At 41.2% G+C, this 25,083-nt stretch overlaps 1 protein-coding gene across 4 annotated transcripts in view; it reads left to right on the top strand.

Annotated features, from left to right (window-relative positions):
- marchf8 (membrane-associated ring finger (C3HC4) 8) overlaps window positions 1-25,083 on the top strand; it is a 92,236-nt gene that overhangs the window by 16,309 nt on the left and 50,844 nt on the right. For all 4 annotated transcript variants that reach the window (XM_087850228.1, XM_006783874.3, XM_006783876.3 and 1 more), the window contains exon 2: window positions 9,941-10,144. In XM_087850228.1, coding sequence (XP_087706354.1) covers window positions 10,049-10,144 — 96 coding nt within the window. In that variant the 5' untranslated portion in view covers window positions 9,941-10,048. The remainder of the gene's footprint in view (window positions 1-9,940; window positions 10,145-25,083) is intronic.

The following is a 25,083-nucleotide window of genomic DNA, read 5'->3' as shown; positions in this document are numbered from 1 at the left end:
CTAAAAATGGATCTTGTGGAGTGGTGAATCCAAATTTGAGACTTGGGTTGAAATCATCATCAATATGTACAGAGGAGTTCGGGGAAAGGGGCACAACAGGGATCTGTGGTTTGGTGGAATTCTAAAACTTTTTTGATCCACCATGAAATATAATCTGGGAATCATCTGATTGCCAATGGTTTCATTTTTCAGCATGACAATGATCCCAAATGCACTGCTAATGCAATAAAAGCATACCTGGATGGAAAAAAAACACAAAATGGGACACTGTCAGTCTTAGATCGGCCTCCCCAGAGCTAGAATCTCAGCATGAGTTTAGCAGAAAATAAACAAAAAGCAGCAAACTTCCAAAAAAGAGATTTGAATGTTCTTTAAGAAGCCTGGAGAAATAATTCAGAAGACTACTTGAAGAAATTACAAGACAGTTCAGGCTATGTTTGAAGGTCATGTAAAATACTGACTTTCTAGCTCTCTGGAGTCATATATTGTATTTCAATGTAAGTTATTTACCTGTAAATACACCAGCGCATTTCCCATTTCCCTATAAATCTAGAGAAATGAGGGGTAACTGAAGACTACTATAATTATCATCGGTGTATAAAATAAGATTTTTATGTAAAAATATGAATTTTGCTGCAGGATGAGTCATTTCATCCCAGTTTCACTTGAAACAGAATTTCCCTGTATTCAGGGCAGAGAGCACTGCATCTATTCTGGTAACGGTGGTGAGAGAAAAAAAATGTATAGTGTGAATTAACACATCCTCTGTCCTGCATTTAATCGTTAAGCTGAGGGGGAGTTTCAGAAGGTCTTTATGAGTATGCACACTTCTATTTATGTCGTAATTTTTGTTTCTCTCGGTCTATCTGCTCTGGCATCGCATGAGTCACGCCTTCCCGTCACAAGAAGAGAGTCAAGGTCATTTTACTAAATGTGGGTGAAGTTTTTTTGTGTTTATAGATGCATTAAACAAGGAAGGCACTAACTCCTGCATTTTTCTAGTCAACATGCCTGCTTATCCCAGATGTCAAAAGAGCTCGTTCCTCCTTCTACACAATTAATCACCTCCAAACTGGGACTTATTTGCATATAATAAAACGGGACAGCTAACAGACATTAGCGATACAATGAACTTTAATCAAAAACATCTATATTATTAATCTTGCTTTTAGGATAAATAGCAATTTGGTAGTCAGAAAAGAGAGTGAAATATAAGCCACGGTTGTGCAAATGATGCAGCTACAGCTGAAATGACAATAGGCTAAAAACATTATGGTAATTTATTCCCAGTACTTTATGAAAAAGTAATCAGCAGTCTTGGAGCTCGGTGCGACACATCTTTGTGTGTTTGTGTTTTTGTGTGTGTGTGTGCGCGCTGTCTGTGGCTGTTAAATTATCCAACAGTTTAAGTTTGACAGCTAAATTTGTTTAACATTTTATTCAAAGCTATGAAAAACAGCAGTGCCTATTTGTGCAAGTGTACAAGGCCTTATCAGAAGAGTCCATCAGGTCTAACTGATGCTCTGTTAATCTGAGCCGAGACTGGAGAGTGTCTGATTTCTGGCAGGGCATCAAGTCTAGTTGTCGCTGCCAACACAGCTATAGCATCTGCGCCATGGTGAAATTGTGCCCGCCTTCTCTCCCCTGACTTGTATCTTTTAGTGGAGCCACCAGTACAACATGCAACCATATTTGTAGCCTTTCCCTTTTTTTCCTTTCCTCTCGTAAAAGAATTCAGTGACAGTCACAGATCCCCCAGAGGGAGAAATTGCATTCCCAAGCATCATACTGTACCTGCCAAATGAACACTGAATACATTTCTATGAGACAAAAAAAAAATTTCTGAGAGCTGTAGGGTGCATCTTAATGAGACACACCATACAGTTGGGAGCTTACTGTGGCTACTACAGTCACATTTGAGCATTTTAAATATTATCACTCATTAAAATGCAGAACAGTCTCTTCATTAGGATGCAACACATGGCTGAAATTCCTCCACGTTCAACATCTTTCAGACTCTGTATCTATCTGATATGCTCTGTTGGTATCTGCCCTAACCCACTAATCCTTTGGGAAGACACCTCTTTAAATATAGACTATAGCTATACTACAGTGATGTTTGGATTGATTGATACACAGCTGAGTTTTTCTGCCTGGTTGCACATCAGAACTGGAGAACGCGCTCTCAACCATATCTCGGGTCTGATCTGACAGCAGGGACACAGAGGAGCCCCTTGGCAAACGGAGTAACAGCAGAGCTCATCTGAGCAGAACGGAGAGCAGGCAGGGCTGTGATTTACCTGGCTCAGGAGCAGAGAGGGCCAGAGATGGTGAGAAGGGCTGAGTTGTTTTTCAAATAAATAGACTTCATTGGGTAATAGGAGCTAATATTTTTGATGGCCTTGCCTCTGGGTGGATCCTCTGTGGCCAGGAGTCTTATCTACTGGAGGGGGGGGGGGCAAAAACAGAATTTCCTGAATTTTACTATTTTTAAATTCCCTCTGAAATTTAAGAGTGAACTTTGTTTGAAGTTTGTTTTGTTTTCCTTCATAATCTGATAGAATATTAAGAATAGAAGTGATTACATTCAAAAAATAAGGTTCCTCCAAAACAGACACGCTAAAGATTGCTTGCCCGTAACACCACAATGACTTCCTGTTCACATAATTGGTACAGAAAATTATGAGAAAGTGACCCAACTGCTCCTTTGATATGTCACAGCATCAATAGTGTTTTAAAGTAAGTCTCAGTAAAATATGATTATTGTTTTGTAACATATGGTCACAATCAGGCATTGTTAGAGACGCTACAAAGTAGGACGTGATGATTCACTAGTCGTCACAGTGCCTCTCAGTTTCTCAGTCAGATGCTCATCAGGTTCAGTTTTAATGTACCGAGCTTTCACAGAGGATTTGAGGTCTTCTGTTATTAAACCACCTTACTTGGACTTTTACACTCTGTGTATGGCCCTATGCCTCAATTCTTTCATCACAGGCTAGATTTTGAAAAAAGAATTTCTAGTTTTTCTGCATTTTATGCCAGTGAAAGAAAATTAATTAATTAATTAAAGGAACTTTTTTTTTGCTCAATAGATCAGCATCAGCCACTGACGTCTGAATAATTTTATTTGTCATGGATGCAGTATTTTTATTTTATTGTTTTGTACCATGTTGCACAAGGGCACACAGCATATGTCCATACAGTATTCAGATTTGTCCCATAGTTTTGTAAGCATGCCTGGATTCAGTGCAGGCACTGCTACTCTTATTCTACCTACCAGCAGCCATGTGAAACTCACAAATCCCCTCTGTCTGGTTACAGGCTGTGGGATTAAAGCCTCCTAAAATCAAATTTAAATACACCCTGTATTTCCTACATATTGGTTTTATGAATGGCTGGTGTTTGCTTGAAAACTGCCCTCACACAGAAATGTGTTTTGATTTTTTTTTTACTGACATTATGTAACCATTTAGAAGTGCATTATAAGAAACTATTGCCCCCCTTAGAGATTAAGCTGACCCTTGAGCCTGCTGCCATAGCAACAGGTTAACTTTGAATTGAAACCATAGGAGGTCTGAGATTGGTTGGAAAGTTGCTAGCATTTTAATGGTGTTACAATGAACTCTTTGACTAGTAGCCAGCCTGGAGGAGACACACACACACACACACACACACACACACACACACACACACACACACACACACACACACACACACACACACACACACACACCAGGAAATGGCATGATGTGACATCACATCCAAAGGACTTTATGACAGCTTGATTGACAGAATCAATTTAGCTTTATTAATCCTTAAAATATTCACACTTAGAGCTCTGAACTGAATGTTTAGACATTGTTACATCGCAAACGTGTTTTCCCAGCTGTCTTTCCAACACATCTCTCGCCCCATTAGTGCAACCTCGCTGTCCAACAAAGACCTTAGGTTTGAAACACAATGCCAATTAAAAGCAAAGAGTGCTGTTGGGCTTACTGCAGTTGTTATTTTTGGGATGTATAGTAATGAGCTCGCTGGTGCAGCAGCACTATGTGTTGTGGAGACAGCGGCGAACATTGGTGTTGGGTCATCGGACTGCGCCTCGGAAACATTTGAGCGAGTGACACGGACCATCCTGATCTATCTCGTTCCTCCTTCTTCTTTACTTCACATCATAGTTCACAAAATGACTTTTTTAAAATTAAGGCAAACCTTCGTGGATGAGCTACAGCGTGAGCTTTAATGATTCTTCCCTGTGATAATTCCCTACGGGCTTTACTCGGGCCCTGACCCACACTCATTTACTGCAACTCATTAGCCTCATGCACACAGGTGCAATATGACTCTGAGGGCTTTGTGCCCGTCAAAGTGACCTTTCGTTCTTCGCTCACACTAGGGAATAAATTATTTACTGTTTTTGCATCCGAGTCCGTTGTCTTTTTAATGTAATCAAGATTGATGGTGAGGGAAGGGAAAGGACTCAAGAGCTGAAGTTTGGTTAATAAAACATTTAACATTTAACAACTGCGGTAGCGTAGCACCTCTGTAAAAAATGCCATCAGTTGAAGAAATTATGTCCACGTAGACTCGGTGGCCGAAAAACCACCCTGACATCTAAATATGGTTGAGGACACACGGCTTTCTGCAATAGCTTGGTAAATGGTGCACTGAATTGTCGAATATAAATGCGCGTTGTTTTGTTTTCTTCTTCTTCTGGGAGACTCGGCTGCGCTTTTGTGTTTCACAACAAAACAGACTCTTTTATTTTCAGTGGTATGTGAATCAGCAGTTCGCGACAAAGATGAACATCTTTGTGTGGCACCGTTTCTTCTCTGCACCCCACTCCCCTCCCCTCCCTCGTTGTGGTATTGAGTTGACCTTGCTACTGTATAAACGCACCACAATGAGAAACCTCTGCAGGGTTGTGTAGAGATGGATGTTACATAAAAGGAAAAACTGGGACAAACTTACAGAAGAGCTTCAGCGCTCCTTGGCATAGTTTTTCAAAGTTTTTGAAAATCTGCTGTTGTGTATTGATGATGGTGAGAGTGGGCGGGCTGCTGTCTAAAGCAAACCCAGACTAGCCCTTTAGCGTTCTGCTCGACCAATTGGTAGAGCACATTTTCAGGCCCTATATCTAACCGAGGCTTTCACTGAACTAGATCTACCTTATTGAGTCTTTTCTACCAATTGGTTTACATCCGTAATGCCCAAAAAATCCACCAGAAGGCACTGTGAATGTAAACGATTAGCTCTTCTTATCCCTCTCCCAAACAGGAAGTCAGAAACAAAAAACCATCCAACATATTTTGAGTGTTTTTGATTAAACTAAGGTAGGAAGATATAATTTTTTGATATGTGATATTGTTAGAGGACTTACTAAACAGATTTTTCACTTGACAACATTAAAAAAGTGAATTAAATGTTTAATAATTTAAAGTGGTCAACCAAACGGTTGATTTGTCACTTTATGGTGTTAATGCTAACATAACCTAAATGTTATTAAAATTGATTATTTGCCATAAAATCAGACCACTAGACTCATTTTGTTTATCCATTGCTGTTGATAAATCACATTAAGTGTTAGCACAGCAAGAATATGCTGAAATAATTTCCTCAGTAAGTTATTTTTGTAACTTTCTGAGCGAATATTAGTAAATATTGTAAAAATCAAGAATAACACGTGGAAATCACAAATATCACAATTGATTACCTTTTAATCAAATTACAGTAGCTGGTAAATTAATATTACTAAGTTGTCAAAATTATAATTTTATGTTTAACAAGTACTATATGGACACTAAACAATTATATGGCTAAAAATCACATGGTCCTGTGGCATGATAATCATGATATCATCCATTCAACCACAGTGTGTTTGAGGTCATGGTTTCATATGAAGCCAACAGGGCTGGCACTCTCCATCAGTATATTGCCAACAAACCAGATGAGTGGGGCTTTAAATTGTTCGGCCAAGTTCATCTGCCATCATCCACGACTTGCTGCTGTATCAAGGGGGATCTACATTCTTCAATGCTCCCCTCAGTGAAAAGGAACAGAAGCTACCTCTAAGGGGCCAACGTTATAAAAAACACTATACAACCCCATAAAAGAACCTCAGCTCTTCACAAGTTTCAGCTTGGGCCAGAACTTGCACACCTCCTTGGGTGTCAGGTGCATTGGTACTGTATGACCAAACTTCAACCGGTGGAGCTTCCCTGATGGCAGACAAAGATCTGATGAAGAAGGGCCATGGAGCCTGTGATTACAGGTCTGATGAAGCTCTGATTGCAATAAAATGGTTTGACACCAAATGTGTCAACCTAAACAATGCCTGTGGGTTCATGCCTCTTTCATCAGTCAAACGGTGGAGCAAAGAGTCCAATGCAAAGATCACCATTCCATGTCAATCACTCATCCCTGTATATAATTAGCATATGGGAGGAATTAAGCTTTCTGATATGCTATTACACCTGTATAAGACAAGTTATAAGTTACAAGTTAAGGAGATGGCATATTCCATTGTTCGGATACATCCTTGACTTGAATACCTGGTCTACAAGAGGGACTGTGCCCTACTGGACCAGAAACCGATGGCTCTCAAAAGGATTCCACCTGGTTGTGTCTGAACCAAGTTAACAAGCCAGCATCTAGAGTTGGACAACCATGATTCAGCTCTCCAAGACCACAGAATAAATTCTACACCCTAAGACCCCAACGACCAAAACCATAAGCAGATGTGCTTGATTTGCACTGTTTTTATTTTATTTTATTTTATTAAACAAAAATGATTTTGCACAGTAGCATTCAATCAGAAGTGGCCTGAATGTGAGTATTTTGTGCTGCTGCACATTTTTCACATTTGCAGATTAAAAAAATATGTATTTTGTTGTTTGATATAATAGTTTCCTTTGATGGAATGAAAACCAGCAATAATCACTGGCATGCTACTAGAAATAAACTGTATCCAATGCCCTGAATAGTTTTTGTTATTAATTTGATTATAATTTGTCCCTTTATTTGATTTTTTTCAACTTTATTATCTACTGTACTTGTATTTGCATTTCATACTTTTACCATGAAGTGACATCTCAACCATTTGGTAGAGATCAATATTTTAAAAACTACAGGGTCTATTGAAAAAAAATGTTGGTTGTGGTTATTACTCATCCAAGTCAATAAGAAATTGCTTTTTTCTTGGTGTGGACCTCAAAGGGTTAGCTAAGTATTCAGCTGGGTTCAGGTCCTAATAATCATCAATCAGAGTGTAATCGCCTAATTGCTCAGGGCCTCTTTGTGCCTTTGGTGAAATATCTGCATTTGTTGTTAATTCACTTATTTCAAAAACAGGGTCAAAATGTATATTTAACCCAACAGAAATGTTAAAAATAAACAGTTTATTATGCACCATTATGAAGCTGTAAACAAATTTAAGGCTGTATTATTAAAGCATTTTGTAGTGTGCATAATTTGCAAACAGTTGCACTGATCATTAGGAACAGCCTTGGATGTTTTAAACGAAAGCAGGTTTCCACTGATACAGTTATTGTTTTCAGTGCCACTGCTTATAAAAAATCAATGTATTTATGTATTTTTCTAGAGGATCTGCAAGGATAAACAATTACACAAGTGATTACGTGTGGAGAAAGAAGGAGTATCTCATAATACTGTCGCAGCACGTTTCCCACAGTAATGACGGCATCAGTGATTCTGAGATTCTAAATATGGTGCAAGATGATCATCTTCGATATATACCGCCTACATAAGAGGGGAGAAGAAGCAATGAATATGCATGTATTCTCTGCATGTTGAATTAGTGTGCATTGCTATTTTCTGGTAATTCGGTGTATTAACCATTACTACCTGCATGTTTAAATCAAAATGCTGTGTTATAGCAAGAGGAAAGCAGACATGATGCACACTTTATTGCCATATCAATGCTGTGTGATATTCATCTATGATGTTATAACAGTCTTAAGGCAAAGAGTGGCTACACTTTGGACCGATTGTGGATTAGGGTGTTCATCCTGGTTTGTGATACTTCTGCACTCTCTACTGCATCCCTGATTCTCCCACTGGGTCTGAGACAAGCCTGCAGTTTGTTTGTTAGTTCACTTAAGAGTAGGTTTTTTTTTTTTGGTTGTTGTTGTTTTTGGGTGCTGAGGTGCTTTCTGCTGCCTCTTTATTACACCCCCCTCCCCCACACTGTCTGCTGACATCAAGCTGAGACTGCCAGCTGTTGCACAAGAAGCTGATGCGTCTGCTGATGGTGCGTAATCACCTCTCCATCTTGTTGAGTACTTATCAGATACAGTGCGGTGATGAGCTGAAGTGACAGCTCTGGCTGCGATGGTCTGATCGTCTCCTCAGTGAGACTGTGTGGCATTCTCAGTCCGAAGCCCTGAATGAGTGTCGCCACCAACTTCCCCGCTTTTCCCCCTCCTGCCGTCAACACTGGTTTCTGATTACTGCCATTTTACTGACCTCCCATCTGTCCCGCTTGCTTTTTGGTGTCTTAATCAAGTCATTTTCATACTGTGGAGCTTGAGGGTTTGTATGGCAGGCTGGGCTGCGTGCAAACACACACATATACAGCCTAGTGGTGAGAAGGAGCTACAGCTTAATTGCTGTCAGTGGGAGTACAGATGGCTGCATTAACTGAAGTTAATACGACCCGTGTGTAAAATCTCTTGTGTAACTCCACAGGACAGTCCCACGCTGCTGCTTTCATGACTCTGACTCAATCAGATTGAAAGAGAAACCGACTCGCCACCAGTCACTGCTGCAGAAAGTCTGAATCCAGGTTTCTGGAAAAACAAAAGTGAATTCATGCACGCCCCCGCTGTGATATGGTTTACACTTTGGAAATCACCCTTGTGGTAATATATCTCACTCAGCGCTCGTGCTGTTCAGAGACGGCTCTCTTTTGGAAAGTCGCAGCTGACTGTGCTTTTGAGATTTGAGGAAAGTCCGAAGGTCCTTTAACACTGTACTCCGGGTCAGAACGGCAGAGGTGATTATGGGGAATGCTTTTGTTTTGTTCTGATTTAAAATCGTAAACTAGTAAAATAAGTTTGTTTACAAACTTTTGTTGGTTTACCAAAATAAAGCTGATAATGAAACACCAAATACAGCAACATAGATGTCTTTAAAATACACAGATGCCTTGTAATAATCACTAAGAATACACTTCTACATACTCAGTTTTGCACATAAATGCAGAATAAATCTACAAAACAAAACCCAAGTCTACATTTTATGATCAACACATCATCAGCACTTAGTATTTTAGGTTTTCTCAGGTCTCAGCTAACGATAGGGTCTCCACACGGGCCTTTTATCTGCTTTTAACTCGGCGGTGCCCAAATGTGATTGGTGCCTACAACCAAGATTCTTACAGTTGACTAAACTAAACTGAAACATGCAAAAGTCAAAGTAAAATGTGAAAAAAGCTAATTAGAAAATACAAAACTATCCTAAACGACTACTTTAACTAAACTAAACCAACAGAGAGCCTCCAGTGTCAAATATCTGCCAGCAAATGCTGCACATTCATATGCAGATATCTGTTGTTTTCCTTCCTTCTTCCCTTACATCATATGTAACTGAAGCCACATTACCATAAATAAAAAGAGCTAGGTATATCTACACATGAATAGCCAGACTCTAGAGGTTGGCTCTCTAATGCGAAGACTCACACTCGTCAGCATTTGAATTTAATCAACTTAGACTTAAAAAAAACCCTGAAGAATCCCTAAAGAAGTCAATCGAGTAATGAGCAAACCAGGTGAAAACACACTTGAGTGTTTAAAATGCAGCTGTACCACTTCAGGGCTGTCATTTCTTGCTTCTTATTCCACATTTGCATTTCATCGCTCCAGCTGCTCCGACAGAAAACGATGCTCATATTTAATTTTGATGTAATGTGTGTCCTCCGCAGGGGCGGTGCTGGCAAGGTGTCGTAGTTCAAACCAACATGCCCTTTGCTCTGGCAGCGGGACAGGAAGTGTGTGTGTGAGCGTCCCCCCCCCCGGTTGGCTCTGCTGGGATGAACATGCCACTGCACCAAATGTCTGTCATCCCCCGTGATGTCACCTCGTCGCGGGTGTCGGGCAGCGGGAAAGCTAAAGACAAGGACAAGCAGGTATGTGAAGAGTTTATGGGATAAACCGGGTCACAAATCTGAAGGGCGGGACACAGCTGACAGATATGGGACGATTGTTATCTGTAGTTTTTGTTACCTGGACGAATGGACTTGCAGGAAGATCTAATTCAACACACCTTTGATATTTGCTGCCCAAAATCTGGACAAGTCCCTAACAAGGCCTGTAAGTGGGGGGGAATGACTTGTTTCACCAGAAAGCCAAACTGTCCTTTTTTATGATCAGGAGACAAAACTCTAAAGTGGCTGTTAGGAGTTATGAGTCAGTCTGGAGTAATGGAGGAAGTAACAGTGCTGTTTGTTTTCAGTTTCCCGTTGATGGCCACATTTTCCCCCCCTTGTTACAAACCCAAGCCTAGCCCTTAAATTTTTATGACTCAAACCATTTTCTCAAAACTTTGTTAAATATCACCAAACCTCAGCATCGGCACTGTCGTCATAAACGTCTTAATGTGCAGTGCTGTTTCATAGGTTCATTACTCCTAACCTAACAGCCTCTGAGAGCCACACATCTCTTCAAAAAGTCTGTTTTTTATTTTTTTGCACTGTGGGGGGAAAAAATAGTTCCCTCACATTTTCCCAGAGCAAACAAAGCCTCGGTTATATTGTTGCAGCTTTTGTTTTGTAGTCGTTCCCAAAGCCTGAGTCGAGTGTTTCTGTGTAATGCCACTTTAAGCTATACTGTATTTACTGTCACTCAAACCCCCACAGGAAGAAAATTCTCCAGATGGCTTAAAACTTAATTATTCTAATCTCTTTTCCTTTTTTTTCCTCCATTTTTACTGCGTCATTGCTTCAAACTGGGCTCAACAGGGTGGAAATGTTGTAAAACAACTTAGTGAAATGCCTCGGAGGAAGATTGGCAGAAATGTCAGCTTGAGCCCAGACAAAAGCAAAACGGTTTTAATTCTGTGTGACGAGAGCGGAAGATAAAATGTGCGAAGGTGGGAAGTAGAGAACGTTATCCCAGGTGTCCTGTCACAGAACAATCAGAAAGTTAATTATTTTTTTGTTAATGGCGGGGGCGGCAATCTAAGCACAGAAACGTAAATTCTTCATTACATTTCCCTCACAAACAAATTATTTCTGCTGCCTGTGGGTTGAACTGAGATTTGTCATCTGATGTCAAAGCTCGGGCTGCTTTTTTCCATTTGTGCCTGAAACCACCTTTAGGCCATCCGGTTTTGCAGTTTAAGGTGCTGCAGCACATGCAGAATTTATTCTTTGTGTTTGCGAATTGTTCGCCGTTTGTTTTTTTTGCAAAATATTTGAGTCGAATCACCAACTCGGAACACTCGTATCTTTTTATATTTTGCTGCTTTTAATCTGAATTTTTAATGGTCAAGAAGATTTTAACCACAAATTTCTAATCTGAAAACGCAAAGATTTGTGAAAATATGAGCTTCAGAGACGACGATTAGTGTCTGCCTGATTTCAAGGTTCTGACTAAATATTACTCTTTGTGCTTTTTGAAGCATCGGGCTTCTTTTTAAATGAGGTTTTTCATCATGTTTATCAGTAATAAAAAAGAAAACCTGCAGTACAGCTGTGGCCACATTCAGTCTTGCACGGACTTTATCTTTCTTCTGCTACTTTCTCTCCGCGTACTTCAGCATTTATCAAACAGCACGCTGAAGTGCTCTCAGCACGAGAACAAAGCGAGGCACTACGACGATATGTGGGTGACCCTCTCTTTCTCCTCACCCTCTTTTAGAGCTTCGCGAACTGCAGCAGCGCAGGTGTTCCCAACACGTTTCCTGTATTTTTTCCCTGCATGCACACACATATTACTGACTGATCCAGTGATGCGCCCGGTCTGTATTGGTAATGAAACTTAAGAGTCATTGCAGAAGTGAAAGTGAACTGAAATTAACTATTTGACATCATCCTGTTGTTTAGGCAGGAAACGCGTTTGTGGAGCTTGGAAACCTTTTTTGCAGGATCCATGTGAAACGGGATTGAAGGGTTTAAATCTGAGAGCAGTTGTAGGAAGGTTGCTTCAGTCTGTTGGGAATAAAAGTGAAACCTTAAGCTTTATGCTGTCTGGGTGGCGGTGTTTGGTTTCCCTACTGCAATGTTTGCTAACAGTGTAAAGGTCCAAGCTTTGTCTCTGCTTAGCCTCTCACTCGGTTTCTCTCTCTCAGTCTCTGAGTGTTTGTGTCCTGCTGGCTGAGCTTCCTTGTCTTTCTTTTCTTTCTTTTTTTTTACCCCCTTGAGGAATAACTGGATAAACAGTAACGATTCCAGTCCTCCCCATGGAGCCATCAGCAGAGAGGAAAAAGGAGAAAATGAGTGTAGGACAAGAGAAAAGGGGGGAAACAGCAAGCGTTTACTGTGAATGCTGATGAGCTTGAGGGTCCTGGAGGTGTGTGCGTGTGCCCGGACTTTAGTCACAGAGCGCAGACCCATCTGGCCCTCTCAGACAACACAACTGGTCTTTTAGCGCCTCGAGGAAAAAGAAAACGCACAACTTTCCTCTGCTTAGGATTCAGAGTTAGTCAGCTGCTCCTTCGGAGAGCAACACATCTTGTAACTGTTGCTGGCCCCTCTTCGGCCTAGCTCCTCCAGCTCCGCTCAAGTTCGTCTTCTTCGAAATTCTCTTTGGCGGTGTGCTCGCGGGCGCTTTGTCTACACGCTCGAGTCCTTCACTTGAGAATTCATGTTTGGGAAGATAAATTGAGGTTTAAAAATATTTTAATAAGAGCATCAAACGACTTACGGAAGTTTTATTACTTGGAGGGGTGGGTGAAAGAAAGTTCTCAGCCTTTGCAAAAAAACGGTCAGATTTGTTTGAGTCTGGGGTTTTTTGATAAGCTCTGCAGCAAATGGATTATTCATGAGGTGACAATAAAGTAAAGCTCTGGAACATGTTGCCAGGTAAGGATGGAGAAAAGCAAACCGACTCGGCTATTTGTGATGTGGGGAATGTGTACTTAGCTATCTGTGTTTGCTTGCTAATTATCGTGGCTCCATCTGCAGGGTGACTTGCTGCCTGTTTATATTGTATAGTAAATCACAACATCATGCCGCATGAACAGAGAAGGGAAGCCTCAGGAGGTGCAGCTGTGTCTCTAATTGTCATACTTGATAATAATGCAGACATATGGGATCTCAATAACACTAGTATTATATTCAGTGGCTTCTGTGACTGTGCATACACCAAACACTGTGATACTCGATACCTGCCCTTTTTGATGCCGCATTTATTTTTTATGAAAGCACAGAGAGCGCTGGAGGCTTTTTCCTTCAATAAGTGTGTGCCGGAGTCAAGGACAGAGAGGACTGTTTCTCCTCTGATGTTTGGCGGTACGATAACAGCTGCCGCCGTGGCGCTCCTGGGCACTGATGGAGCATTGTCGGGCTTTGTAGACCAAGATCAAACACTGACCACCGCGGCAAAAACTTAACAAAGCCTCCGGGATAGACTGGGACCATTTAATGTGTCTGTCTTTGCTGTCATAATGAAGCAGTTGTTGTTGTTGTTGTAGCAGAAATTGGTTTTGTTCCTCAGGTTTAATGGCGTTTGTCCGCCGGTTCGTACATTATTTTGGATGTGTTCCACAGTATTTTAAATAAAGAAAAAAGATCACTAACATGACAAAAATGAAGCACATCCCTACATTTATCACACTTTCATGTGCAGATTTGATGCCACAGAGAATGACAGGAGCAACTTGTCTTATTTAAATATCTAAAACTGAGTTGCTGTATATCTCTTTGCTAATGAAGTGTGTGTGGGGGGGCTATCGTGGCACGATCTAAAGGCTTCTTTAAAGACTTCAAGGGAAAAAAAAGGTTGAGGGTGTGTTTCAGTCTGGCAGGGGATTTAAAACATTTCACTCTAAGGAAAATTATCTACAAGTGGTGTAGATTTCTGTCATCTGCCAGTTTGTTTGGGACTTGCCTCTAGAGCGAAAATGTTAGTGTCAAGATGCTTATATCAAGAGTCAGATAGATGTGGTTCAAATGTAAGGCTTACGTTTTCAAAAAGAGCAGAGCAGATAGACCGATATCTGTCCATCTGCTAATGAACACATAATGGCTTTTTAATGCATGTATGCTGGTCTTGTGCAGAACCCGTATACAAGTCTGTGGCTACTCTTCTCGCGCTATTGTTAGTCCATCAGTCAGCCACCGCGAAAAGCAAAGCTACAAAGAGCTGAAGTGAAACAGAGTGTTTAAAAAAGAATTACAAAGTGTCCAATACAGACACTGTCTGTGCTTTTCATTATAACTCTATTTTTGGTTTGTGGTGCTTCCTCCATTTGCGGTGACCTACAGTATACAGGTGGGGGTGGGGGTGGGGGGGGGGTGGGGGGTGTTTGAGGGATGCACAGATTGCATACTTTTAAATAAGCTCTGCATAAGCACAAAACTATTCAAATGGACACAAATATTTGGGCGTAATGAATTCATTTTCACCACGTTTCCAATTACAAGTAAGATTTGACAAAACGAGTATTTACGATTACATTTTAGGGGATTTCTTAACATTGCAAATGATTTATTTCATTAAAATGTTTATTAGAATTCACTTATAACTTTATTATTGTCAAAGAACATCATTATGGAAAAGTTGGATGACTGGTGGTATTAGTAGCCCTAAAATAAAGAAGGTATCAAAAGGGAGCGCTCACCGTGAGCCGATCACTGCGCGGATTTCAAAACTGACCTCACAGTTGGCTAAAAAGTCCTCTTCACCCCACCTGCAGCGTCTCTCTCACCCGTCATCCACTCTGCTCCACCTCAGTCCGCTGCCCTGCACTACCTCGTCAGTCAAATCCGGAGCACAGCAGCCGATTTGGCTGATTTCACTCTTTATTTACTTGGATTATTTCGCCACACTCTGGGCTCTCTGCTTAGTTCAGCTACAGTGCCCCCACTGCTCTTCACAGCCAGCAACCCACCCAGCTCTCCACATGTCCACTCACACACTCTGCCAGCCATGAACCATTCAGCCCTGCAGTCATTTATGCTTTTTTTTAATCTAACTACAGTCTTCTGTGTGTTTATGTATCAGTCACATCTAGCTCTGGTAGATTCTACTGTTTAAATCCAATTCTAAAAAGTTGCGAGGAGACTTGAAACTAACAATATCCTCAAACATCTTGTAACTGAAAGACTGTTGCATTGAAGAGCGGCCAGAAATTTCAGCAAACCAATGAGCAAAATGCCTACAAGAAGTAATTTCTCCAAAAGTCATAAAGGATCAAATTTTGTCTTGTGTTTTGCTCCTTGTTTCCTTTTCCACAGAACAATTTTAAATCTATTAATTTAATTTGATTTTGTTTATTCCTGAACAGGACGAGATGTACTTACTGCTTCGCGTAACTTTGTTAGTGGTTGAAGCATTTCAGCTGACATGGCAGACAGACTTGTTTACACCCAGCACGACTATATCTGTTAGACATTTCCAAAGAAAAAAAATACTGTTCAATGAAATTCTACAAATGTATTTTTTTTAAAAAGTGAAAATATGTTTTTCAGCCCAGAGGCAGAGAAACATATTCCAAACATTTGGTAGATCAGAACCGTCCAAATCAGTCCCCTCCAGATTGCCGTGCCCCGGGGCTTACAAATGGAAATACCATGATATTTGCCCGTAAAGCCTTTGGGTTGGGAAAACTCGGCGTGAAATGCTGCATTATCAGGAAAAGGAAATGTTTACATGTTGTGTGACTCGACTGTTAGGAGTAAAGCCGAGGCGGTCACATCTAGTTGGACACAGCTTTGGTCAAGTGGGAAAGTGTGACTGCTTAAATGAGCATTTCAAGGGCAAAGGCACATTTTTAAAATGAATGTAATTCACCGTAATTGTGTTTTATCTTTGATGTATCTCTAACCAACCATGTGCACCTACACTCTATGCATATGTAACACAAATACAAACGTGTGCACATCATTTCTCTGCTTGCCTATCTTACTTGCGCACATCATCCTGGTGTAGATGTTCTGAGGCCAAACTGGTGCCCTTGCCTGTGCATAAAGCAGGATCTGGGGAGAGAAGATAACACACAGGCAAATGGCATTCTCTCTATTCTGGCAGCAGTTTTCATAAAGGTATGAATGCTATGTGTCAGCAAACTAACCTACTTTACATATAACGCTGGAGGAATTCAAGAAACTCTGCATCCTACCTTTAGCCTCATACAAAATGTGACTGATGGAAACTGAAAGACGTAAGACTAGGAAGTGTTACACCCATAAGGCTGTAATTAACTTTGTCATTTAGCACTTTTCTATTAAAAAATAAAGACTTTTCAGGACAAACTTGGAGGATTTCCTACCCACGCTGTATTTGCAGTTTTCTGTAAAGCTCTTCTCTCTATATTTGATTCGGTCTTACTGGAAGCACTTTTGAGGACGTGCGCTCCGGATGCAGGTACACGCGGCGGCAGCTGGTGTTGTTGTTCTCTCCAGTCTGTGCAGGTCTTGCAGGGGTCTCCCAAAGGCTCCCGGCTGCACGGAGCCACTTGAGGCTGAAGTGTTAAAAAACTTAATTAAATGTGGAAGAGTCGACATGACAGCTGAGCCTTTGAGGGCCTTGACTGCTGTGAGAAAGGACTTTGCTTCACCTTGTTAAAGATTTAATTTCATTAGCCCCTATGATGGCTCCATGGGTGATTTTGCTCTCTTTTGGTAGCCGCAACAGTCTGTGCTATATTAAGTTTTATATATGTGATTATAGCCGACCCGTAGCAGAAGAAAATAGACTTCAAGAGAAATGGCAGGAAATAATTACAGTCCCCCGAGCTGCTGTGTGTGCTAGTAGACATGGCATAATATGCACCACTAAAACAGAATGCAAAGAGATTTTTCTTTGTCTCCGGTGTTAGGGTGAGCGTTTCAGAAGGGCAGCTATTAGAGGAAAAAGTGGTTAAGGGGACACAATCTCTTCTAATTATCCCATGCCTCATTGCCTTCCACCACCCGTAGTCTCTCACACCCCATATAGGCACGGTTTCAAAGCTCGAAATTAACACTTTGCTACAAAAAAGGGCAATCAGTCAGTAAATGTATGTATACATTAAGCTGCACTTACACTGGGAGTCCTCTTAGGAACAACATAATTTCATGATATCGTAATTTGCATATTCTGTGGGATGTTCTCTATCCTAAGTGGACAGATGTATAGCTATTAACCTAGTCACCTGTGGAAATTTGTTCAGCCCGTCACTCACTGCAGGGACAGAAAATCCACCTAGTCCGAAGGGGAGGGGAAAAAACTCTCAGCTGCAAATTAGACACTTTGCTGGAATAAATTTTAGGAAACCAATTTAATTTTTGCACCTAGATACAAAGGTGCTTTTTCCCCCCTCAGATTTTTCAATATCTCTGTTGAAGAAATGACTGTGGTTTGCAATGCAGAGCAGCATAACTGAAGTGGCAGCAGATAAGCAGAGAAAGACAAAGATGAATAAAAAAAAAAAAAACACAGATAAAATTATTTCCAGGAGGGAGTCATGAAATCACCACATGAAAGGCTCAATCCACTGGTCCCTTTCCCCCTTTGAGATGCTGCTGCCTCCTCGGCCTGTGCTCTGTTTCCCATCCGGGCCCTTCTGTTGCTCCTGTGTTCCCTGGAAAGGGTCTCCGTGGGGTTTTCTGAGGACGCCGTTAATTGTCTGTGACATGCTGACTTGACTCTCCTGACTCGAACAGCCCCCAAACACTCAGCCAACACCGCCAGCCAGATCAATGGTGGACGCTCTCTGAGCTCTCCCACAGTAAACAAATTCATCTTCTTTGGGAGACACTGCAGATGTTTCTATCACTGCAGCGTGACGTCTGGCACGCAATCGCTTCCTGATGTATGCTATTCATGTGGGGCGTCGTACCCCAGGTGTGTAATGAAAGTCTCACAGGACTCTCAGTTCTGTCACAATGTGGTGGACACACAGGTGTATAATAAGTCTCTTGTGAGCGGAAAGAAAGATATAGTGGGCAGAAATACTTTCTTTCCTTGGTAAGATGGTAATCGGATTCCCAGTGGTCGGTCCGCCAGAGGGGAGGTTTATTTCATGAACTCCCGTAGGCACAAATGCACAATAGACTCGTACTACCAAGGCTTCATTTTCTTTCAGTTCCCGAGTCCCTAAATGCCTTCATCTGTACTTCTCAACGCTTCCCCTCTGCGTCCTGTCTCCTTCCATCTCTTTTTCAATCATCTCAAGGTTTTATCCATGACCACACTGTGAACTCTTTCCTGTTGTTGTCTAGGGAGCCACAGTTATGGACTATATTTAGCCATAGTGTACACATAATGCAGTTCATTTCCAGTGCAATATAATTTTATTAAATTTTTATTTGAATTAAAGCTCAGCTAAAGGGCATCAGTGATCCATTTTTCCCCATAGAAAGCTCTTTATTTTTCTCATCCACACCGCTCCACGCTTGCGGTAGCAGCACTCCAGGGGAGCCTGACCCACAGGTTCACCACCTCCGTCAGCCACCTGCCAGTGTATTTGTTTTTTTTGTCTGTGTATGTCATGAAAAGCATCTGTTTTTGGAGAAAGAACTGTTTTTTTTACCCCAACCACGAGGTCATTGCCTTTGTTTTTGAGTGAAATTGCTGACCATTGGGTGGATTGACATTAAATATGATACAGACATTTACGTGTACTTTAGTATGAATGGAGTAACTTGTCCTCTCATTGGGCATTGTCATCTGAATCCAGTGTATTTGTAATAATCTCTCATAGCCAGTGTTGGTCAAGTTACGTGAAAAAAGTAATCAGTAACTAATTACTGATTACTTCCCCAAAAAATTAATCCCGTTACTTTACTGATTACTTATTTTCAAAAGTAATTAATTACTTAGTTACTTAGTTACTTTTTAAAAACACGATTTACAACCTGAATAGGTGATAAAGCAATAGATCTTTCAGCTCAATTCTACTTTTTCTACATAATCATCATACAAAATGTAATCAAATGGAAAAGTCTCTTTTTTTAAACTTGTTTTATCAGTTTTAATCTTTTAACTTTATGCATCAAGCAAAAATTAAATTATATGCAACATTCTCTGACTTGAAGAAATTAGTTTAACGTTTAAACCTATTTTCTGCACATTCCAGCACATAAAATAAAATATTTTTTGTGTTTACACTCAGTCTTTCAAATAGATGCAAGTAAAACACAGCAGAAAATAAATAAAGTCAAAGACTAGCGGTCCTTTTGCTCTATTTTCACCTGTAAAGCAGGAGTGATGTAGGCGGAGGTTTACCCTGGTGCAGGTGTGCCGCAGCGGTCAGTGGAAGAATCCGCGAGTTTCTCTGTGAGTTTCCCATTATGTCGTAGCTACTCGGTGCTTGTTTAGGGTTTTTTTTCGGTGTAAAAAGAAGTTTTCTTCCCACGCACAACTGACGCTAATGTTTTTGTCACTTTTTATGGAATCAAACTCAAAGTAAGGTCAGTACTTCCGCGCTTTAAACGCTGCACACTCATACTCTCTCCCGCACTCGATATATTATCTATTGTTGATCTGCACACAGCTGTTGTCACCAATGTCACACTCGCTTACGTCAGTGTCATGAGACATTCTCGCAAAAAAATCACGGTTTTAGTAACGCAGTAACGCAGCGTTCCTACGGGAAAGTAACGGTAATCTAATTACCGTTTTTGCAATAGTAATCCCTTACTTTACTCGTTACTTGAAAAAGTAATCAGATTCTGCCCATCTCTGCTCATAGCTGAGCTGAGCTGAAGCAGACGGTCGTTTCCCCTGAGTGATTTATTTTGTCTCCATTTTGTTACACTTAATTTTATGAGTAGAATGTCATTTTATTAATAGAACTGATGCTCATAACCATTAAAGTGTCTCCCAAGTTGCAGAAACCAGAGCTACCCCCTTTAACATGTTTAATACTGGTACACTGTGTATGCAGACTGACAGGACTTTGTTTGTCTCCACTTTACTGAGAGCCTTAAATGGCACATTCAATGGTCACTTTGATGACAAGTTTGAGGATGGAACAAAATAAGACCGCTTAAATATGGTTGTTTATACTTTAGACACGAGAGCCATGCAAAGACTGGAGACTCTAATTGGTATGTTTGGAGTCAGTTTGAGAGCCGGATTTAGACACCTTTTAATTTAATGATATCATCCACAGTTGACTGGGAGTCATTTCAGAAAATAAGCACATTGCAGCATGTCGGCAAACATTCGCAAAAAGTGCATCTGAAATCTGTGCAGGCTGTAACTTAATGGAACAACAGCTACTTTTGTACTGTAACATGCAGGGTGGTGGTTCACAGCTGTTTTCATTAAAAGTGAATTGAAAAGGCACGGAGGAAGAAAACAAAGACTATATTAAGTCTGTACCGATTACTGAAGCAAAAACACAGGTTTGTTTCCTTTTTCTGACATGCTCAACGGAGCTCAGAGAGTAACAAGTCTTTTCAGGTTCTGTGCTTTTGCTCAGCGTGTTTATATGAAAGAAGTTTGTAGCTTATTTAATTTTTTTTTTAAGTTACATTGGAAGCAGATTTCTCCCTCTTTTAACGACTCACTGTGTATTAGTGAAACAATCACCTATAACTAAAATCATTGTGTTCTTATTGGCTTTGAATGAACCCTTTATATCTCCATAAGGATTCTGTCCCCATCATAGAAGCTGGCCCGCTCCACCACCAGGTTTTTAAAATGCGAGGCTTTTTATAGTGGCGTAACAGAAAACTGCATATTCTTCAACAACATAAGAATGGGAGGGGTGCTGCTGGATGACTTCAGCTGGTGGTAGCAGCAGCCTCACACAAGTTGCCACTAAATCCTGCACAGGCTCCTGCAAGTGGGCACAGTACAGTTGTGTAATGTGTAAATTTATTGATGTTCAGGGGTGTTGTGGTGGGTGGGTGAAGTCGGATTCACTATCCAGGACGCTAGCGGCAGCAAGGAGCCTTGCAAGCCTGGTTCCTCTAAAATATTATCTAGCACAAGATGTGACAGCAATCATTTGTATCTATAGTAGTTTGGATTGAAAGCTTAGCCATACTGAACATCAAGTAGCTTTAAGCTTTACCATATGTTGGACCAGCTGTGAGGTAAGAAAGTCATTTTAGAGGAAGCTGGTACAGTCTCTTTTTAGGCTGATGAAATATTTTTAAAACCCACAACAGCACAAAAATATAGCGCATTTTAAAATATTGAGTTTAGGGCTGGACAACTAAGGTGCTCTCATTCTAGTTTCACATAACACGAGTAAGTTAAACACTTAGACTCACGGTTATCAAGACATTTAGATTACTTACAGTTATTATGCTGTGCCTTGGTGATCGGGTTTGACCTCTTATGTGCCATCGCACCAAACAGACTGAAAGCATTATGATGCTGTAAGCAAGCTAGGAGGCTAATATCAGTCCTGTATACTTCTTTCTAGCAGAGAGGCCTCTCTGTATAGCAGATAGTGAGCAAAATGTTTACCATGCAGCCATAAGAGGCTTATGTGGTATTGTTGTCACCACGCCGGGTGGGCCAGTGGACACCAAGTTTGTGAAAGCAATAACTTGACAACATGGTGATGTAGGTGCTTCAAATTGATACCATAGATAGGATAGAAGGGTTTGTCTACAAAAAACCTCAATAAAATCTCAGTGAAGTTCAAGTTTTTTGAAAATCCTGTGAATTCAAAAACTGACAAAGGAAGTCATCTAGAATTTTAAAATTACCATACCATACCGTACCATAGGTGTGTCTATTCGAGGGCTGAGGGGTAGTATGTCGATATTTTTTACATTTTATTTATGTTATGGGAGTTGTACCTACTTAAATAAGAATTAAGAAAATAATGCACCCTTAAGCTTGATGCAGAACTTATTTTCTTGCAAAACTAAAGCAAGCTTCACAATGAGGGTTGAAATGATTCTAACTGTTTGACAAGACTGCTTGTGGGGCCCAGAGTTATACATAAGTTAACACTTGAATCAATTATAGAAATTCTCTTTTCACTCCGAATGATCATCCTCAGGATGTATTATTGCTCACCTGTCTGTTACATTTTGTAAATCTGTGAAGTCATTTATGTTACATTGCCATATAATTTCCAAAGAAAACCATATCTTTGAGTCTCGTGATGAACAGATGAGTGGAAGTCTGTCAGGCTTTTTCACCGTGGGCATTTAAATCATCTGCTGAGTTTCCCTATTATGTTTTACTGCAGGGGGCTGTGCTATTATGCTACAAAAAAGCGAGGGAGAAAACATCCGCAAACACTTCCCTTAGGTGGAGTGGAAACCAGATGTTTGTTGCTTGGAAGTCTCAACAGCACATTTTCTTTCATTTTCAGCAGCCAAGCACAAAATATCTCAACATGTCACACGGCTTGTTTCGAGAGAGGAACTCTGTCTACAAGTGTTTTACTTGTAGACAATTTTATGTAAATTATGTATAGTTTGAGACGAATGTTATTCTTTGACCCTGTGAAGCGAATACGCTTGTGCGCCGCTAGACTACTTCAAGACAAGAGAGTAACCGATGAAGATAACGGGCAGTGCGAGACGTAATGACATGTAGCACGGGTCGTACGCTACTCTTGAACCCATGAAATTGTGTGCACAGTGCTCCTCTTCTCTCCCCTTAGCCTTTGGATGGTGCTGCTGCATGAATGCACTAGCACCCGGTGTCCAGATGAGGTTTTCAGTAAGTGCTGCAGAGTGCAGAGGACTGCGGCCTCACATTAACATTCACCTCCATCTACCGAGAGGAGAAATGAGTAAAGGTAGAGTGCGCCGTGCAATCACAGTGAGAGGGGCCAGGTGAGAGTATAAAGAGATAAGGTGAAAAAGAGCACAATTATGGTCTGTTGTAAACAGCGTGAAGAGAGCGAGAGCCTGTCGTTGCCGTAGAAACGGAGCAAAGACTGAATAAGAGTACTATCGGCAGGAGTGAAGCAGCACGGGCAGAACGTGGAGAAATAGTTTGCCGTTCGCCACAGACATGCCTCAGCTCTGCTTCTGTCGGAGCTGTCAAAAGCCGTGTGTGCTAGGAGAGCGCCGTGCTTTCCCACTTACTTCAATGAGTATTCAGGCAGCGCACCCGATACATCCACCCTCTATACTAGTGTCCCCTGTTGCCGATCTGAAGAGCAGCCAAAACCAGAAAGAATGTCTTCCCCGTGAAATCGAGGTGAAGCCTATTTGTAAGAGCAGGAGCTGTGGATAGTTGCTGTCAGTCCTCTGTCACTGTGATTGATGCGTTTATTTCAACTCACGGCACCTTCCGCACAGGCCAGGTGGCTGCTCCACTATCCCTCGCCTGGGGTCACGTTGCCAGGGCTGACAGCAATCAGGTGGCGTCTTTTCAATCCTTGCATGAACGAACGCATTTTTTTCTTCTCCTTCCGTCCTATCTCTTTCAGGGCCGTGGCCTCCCTCAGGCTCGCTAATAGATTACAATGGTGCTGTATGTGAAACACGAAAATCTCAGGGTACAGAGACAAGACAAACATGGGGGAAGAGAATATGTCATCACCATAGAAACAACCTGGCAAGGACGTTGGCGAGCTGCTACCTGAAACTCTTTGGTTTTGTCTTTTTGTCTTGCATCGCGTTGAACTTTCTCTAAGCTGCTTTTATCCAATTTATAGTTGGCGCTCTTAAATGACGCATAAAAGCTCTGTTGCTGCACATGCACCGGAACAGTAATGTGCGGGAAAGTTTTTGTAAAGACTTGTGTACTTTAGGCAATCACTGCTTACTTCTTTGTTGACTGGTAGTCCCTGGCTGCAGTAGTACAGGGATCCTTATGTGAGTGAGTGATGTTCAACAAGCAAACTGACAGTCAGCTTTGATGAGGAGGGGCAATGGTAAGTAATGTAATGGGGGAAACTGATACGGGATGTGTACAGCCAAAGAATAAAAGGCTCTGCCGCATCTACAGGACATCAGTGATATTTGTTAGGTGAGGTGTCTGTGCAGAGCCCAAACTAACAGGCAGCACCCACTGAAGTCACAGCTTGTTGTTTATTTATATGCTTCTCACGCAACCACAGACACCCAGAAGTAAAGAGAAAATCTGCAGTTTTGTTATGCAGCAATGTCTTGCAATATGACTAAATTACGAGACGGCAAAAGTCTTGAGTGTGCGACTTTTTTTTTAACGTTTATTTTGTTGTTGTTGTTGGATTTGTCAGAAACCGTCGAACAGATTCTGCTGCATTTCAGGCTGTGCACGGTGAATCCAGGAAGTGAGCTGATCTGGGCATGGCTAAATGGTTTTTCCTCTTGGATTGGCAAAAAACCTGTTGAGCTCGTCCTGAAAATATTATCTTTGTGCATCTGTGCTATGTGACTTGCACTTAGGGGAACAAAGCCCAACTACAAAAGTGAAATTTGAAGCCCATGCGTCATGTACAAAGAGATCTCATGACAGCAAGGACAATGGTGTGTTATTAGCTGATGGATGGGGATCTGCTGGATTGATCCTGTTGACCACTCAAAATACACTGAGTTCCAAAAAAAGGTAAAGCCAGCTGCCAATCACCCGGGGGAGGTAAATAACTGGTGAACAAACAGCAGGAATGCTGAATGCAAAGAATATAAAAGGTGTTTTTATAAAAATGTTATCACTGCTTCTCCCTGGAGTTCCACATAAATCCATTATAAATTCTTACATACCTGAAATCTGCAAAATAAGTGCATTCAAGCATAAAGTAAGGATTATCGCTCACCGATTGACTGCAAACCACACTAAAAGTCATTTTGTGATGTCACTGTGTAACACTCCTGAGGTCAGGTCTGCAATTAAGGGCAAGCTTATGATGGAACAAGCCAAGGAGAGATGCTTTAAAAGCCAAAGCATGTCATCAGGAAGAAAGCGTGTAATCATTTCAGGTGGAAATGCTGCTTTTTCCCACAAAATATTTGCTTGCACTTGTCTTTGCACAGGCAGAGAGCTGACCGGACAAATATTGATAGGGCGG

The sequence above is a fragment of the Neolamprologus brichardi genome, chromosome 13 (genome assembly GCF_056152115.1).
Source record: "Neolamprologus brichardi isolate AB-2024 chromosome 13, ASM5615211v1, whole genome shotgun sequence".
Classification (NCBI taxonomy): domain Eukaryota; kingdom Metazoa; phylum Chordata; class Actinopteri; order Cichliformes; family Cichlidae; genus Neolamprologus; species Neolamprologus brichardi.
This window is presented reverse-complemented; position numbering and strand designations above follow the sequence as displayed.